Here is a 3,880-nt window from a genome sequence, read left to right as displayed (position 1 = left end):
AAAGGCACTCGAAACCCATGTTTATATATTCATAGTGCAGTGATGCTAAATATATTTTTAATAGAATGTTTGTTTTATTGCTTATGAATGAATTTGAAATATGGTTCTTGCTTATTAAAAACATGAGATAACTCTGACATATTCTAACTCTATGCAGCTGTCAGCAGTTTCTAAGATGTGCGGAGGTGTGGGAAGATAAGTGAGTATGAGGAGGTAAGTAGATTAGCAGAGGTTCAGTCTTGTCTCTGCCTGGCTGATCCTCAACCCAGCACTGCTCAGCCCCTCTGCAAGGAGGTGAGCACTGTAATATATAAATTATATAAATTGCTACTCAATTCACAGAAGTTATGGAGGGGTGCCTTGAATCCAATGAGAGGTGCCTCAACTCCAAGAAAGCCGAGAATCACTGAACTAAATAACACCCTCCCAGGTTTTGCTGACGAAGACACAGATCTCGATTTGACTAACACAGGGCTCATTAAGAAGTGCCAATAAACAAGAGTTTCCTTTCCCAAACATATTTATGGAAAATTAAAAAGAAGAAGAAATAAATTAACTTTTTAGAAATGGGACTTGACAAATGTTCAGTGCAGGCAAAGATATTAAAACATAATTGTTTCTCTCCCTCTAGGTAAGTGCTCATTTATTTGCATAGGATGAAATGTGCTGGCTGTGTTACAATGACATTAAGTGCCATTTAATTCCTAAATATAGAGGATGTGAAGCTTAGAAAGCATTCATCTCTGGGTTTTGTAAAAAGATGAATTTCTACCTAGAGCTCATGTTCTTTAATTGTTGTAACCAACCTATACATTTAAGTTCATTTTTTTGCTGTCCTATGTTACAGGCTCCTTATGGCAGATACCTGTCATTGTTTGTTTCAAAGAGTCTGTTCATGGCTATGATACAAATGTTGGCTTACTCTTATGAATAATTTACATGTCCCCAGTACACTGGACTGTGATCGGAAACAGCGTTTTTCTGATTTGCCCTTAGAGGAAGTTAATCATTTATTCATCTTAGAGTTTCTCTGACAGTTTAGGTGTCCTGTGATTTGTGTGCCAGAGTATATTTGAGAGAGAAGTTATAAGCACATAAAAAAATTACTCCAAGGTAAGCTAGTATGTGAATATGCATCAGTTTTCCTGCAGTAACTGCCAGGGTGCTCAGACTCAGCCCCATGGTAAGCTACTTTGTATTTACCCCATTATCAGTGGGGGGAGAAACAACTCTCACATTAGAGTGGGTGCCTTGCTATGTATTTATTTAGCCATAGGTTTGGCCATGTTTTATAAGGACATAATGTTTTCTAGGGCACTATCCTCTACAGTGCTAGCAGACCTGTAACTTCCATTTGCAGAGCAACCCACAGTGATGCACAAGGGAGCTTAGAACAAGAGCAGTGGCAGAGATATGGGCTATGTCTACACGGGACCTATCTATGAAACTGGAGATAGGCCTGTTGAGAATCTCTGAATTGGGTTCAGAGGGAAGCAACGAGGATGATGTTGTGGTGGGGATCTGCTATAGATCACCAGACCAGAAGGAAGTGGTGGATGAAGCTTTCTTCAAACAGCTAGAGGAAGTTTCCTGATCCTAGACCCTGGTTCTCATGGGGGACTTCAATCACCCTGACATCTGCTTGGAAGGCAATACAGCAGTGCACAGGCAATATAGGAATTTTCTGAAGAGGATTGGGAACAATTTCCTGGTGCAAGTGCTAGAGAGGCTAACTAGGGACTGTGCTCTTTTTCACCTGCTGCTCACATACAGGGAAGAATTGGTGGGGAATGTCATAGTTGATGGTAACTTGGGCAGTAGTGACCATGAAATGATTGAGTTCAGGGTCCTGAGGAAAGGAAAGAAGGAGAGCAGCAGAATAAAGACCCTGGACTTCAGAAAAGCAAACTTTGATTCACTTGGGGAACTCATGAACAGGATCCCCTGGGAAGCCAGTCTAGGGGAGAGAGGTATTCAGGAGAGCTGGCTGTACTTTAAAGAAGCTTTACTGAGAGTGCAGGAACAAACCACCCTGATGTGCAGGAAGACTAGCAAGTATGGCAGAAGACCAGCTTGGCTTATCAGGGCACTCTTCAGTTAACTAAATCACAAAAAGGAAGCTTATAAGAAATGGAAACTTGAGCAAATAACTAGGGAAGAATATAAGAGTATTGCACGGGCATCCAGGAAAGCCAAAGCGCAACTGGAGTTGCAGCTAGCAAGGGATATGAAGGGTAACAAGAAGGGTTTCTACAAGTATATTGGTAGCAAGAGGAGGATTAAAGAAAGTGTGGGTCCCTTACTGAATGGGGGAGGCAACCTTGTGACAGGGGATGCAGAAAAGGCTGACGTGCTCAATGCCTTTTTTGCCTCAGTCTTCACAGGCAAGGTCAGCTCCCAAACTACTGCATCAGGCAACACAGTTTGAGGAGGAGGTGAGCAGCCTTCAGTGGTGAAAGAACAGGTTAGGGACTATTTAGAAAAGCTGAACATGTACAAGTTCCTGGGGCTAGATGGGATGTACCCAAGGGTGCTGAGGGAGTTGGCTGATGTGACTGAAGAGTCACTGGCCATCATCATAGAAAACTCATGGCGATCAGGAGAGGTCCTGGATGATTGGAAAAGGGCAAACATAGTTCCCATATTTAAGAAAGGGAAAAAGGAGGATCCAAGGAACTACAGACCAGTCAGTCTCACCTTAATCCCTGGAAAAATCATGGAGCAGATCCTCAAGGAATCCATTTCTAAGCCCTTGGAGGAGAAGAAGATGATTAGGAACAGTCAGCATGGATTCACCAAGGGAAAGTCATGTCTGACCAACCTGATTGCCTCTATGATGAGATGACTGGCTGTGTGGATGGAAGGAGACTGATGGATGTGGCTTACCTTGATTTTAGCAAGACTTTTGATATTGTCTCCCACAACATTCTTGCAGGCAAGCTAAGGAAATACGGGCTGGATGAATGGACTGTAAGCTGGATAGAAAACTGGCTGGACCATTGGGTGCAGAGAGTAGTAATCAATGGTTTGATGTCTAGTTGGCTGTTGGTATCAAGTGGAGTGCCCCAGGGGTTGGTCCTGGGTCCTGTTTTGTTTAATGTCTTCATTAATGACCTGGATGATGGCATGGAATGCACCCTTAGCAAGTTTGCAGATGACATGAAACTGGGGGAAGTAGTAGATACACTGGAGGGTAGGGCTAAGGTTCAGAGTGACCTGGACAAATTGGAGGATTGGGCCAAAAGAAATCTCATGAGGTTCAGCAAGGACAAGTGCAAAGTCCTGCACGTAGGACAGAACAATCCCACGCACCAGTACAGGCTGGGGGCTAACTGGCTGGGCAGCAGCACTGCAGAAAATGACTTGGAGCTTACAATGGACAACAAACTGAATGTGAGCCAGCAGTGTGCCCTTGTTGCCAAGAAGGCTAACGGCATACTGGGCTGCATTGGTAGGTGTGTTGTCAGTAGGTCAGCAGAAGTGATTATTCCCCTCTATTCTGCACTGGGGAGGCCACATCTGGAGTACTATGATCAGTTTTGGGCCTCCCACTGCAGAAAGGATGTGGACAAATAGGAGAGGGTCCAATGGAGTGCTACAAAAATGGTAAGGGGGCTGGGGGACATGACTTATAAGGAAAGACTAAGGGAACTGGGCTTATTTAGAGAAGAGGAGACTGGGAGCCTCCAACCACTTGAAGGCAGGTTTGAAAGAGGATGGAGCTAGATTGTTTTCAGTGGTGGCAGATGATAGAACAAGGAGCAATGGTCTGAAGTTGCAACAAGGGAAGTATAGGTTAGATATTAGGAAGAATTTTCTCTCTCAGAGGGTAGTAAAACACTGAAACAGGCTACCCAGAGAGGTGATGCAATCTCCATCC

The 3,880-nt window shown here is 43.8% G+C and overlaps 1 protein-coding gene across 1 annotated transcript; it reads left to right on the top strand.

The window, feature by feature from the left end:
* Positions 1-205: 205 nt before the first annotated feature.
* LOC109312131 (RNA-directed DNA polymerase from mobile element jockey-like) lies at positions 206-3,495 on the top strand (the record flags this gene model as incomplete). The annotated part of the gene is given in 3 exon segments (XM_019538175.1): positions 206-213; positions 2,188-2,828; positions 2,831-3,495. Coding segments are annotated over 3 exon segments (1,314 nt in total), but the record flags the coding sequence as incomplete, so codon positions are not given.
* Positions 3,496-3,880: the final 385 nt, after the last annotated feature.

The sequence above is a fragment of the Crocodylus porosus genome, unplaced genomic scaffold, assembly GCF_001723895.1.
Source record: "Crocodylus porosus isolate Cpor-Errol unplaced genomic scaffold, CroPor_comp1, whole genome shotgun sequence".
Taxonomy (NCBI): Eukaryota; Metazoa; Chordata; order Crocodylia; family Crocodylidae; genus Crocodylus; species Crocodylus porosus.
This window is presented reverse-complemented; position numbering and strand designations above follow the sequence as displayed.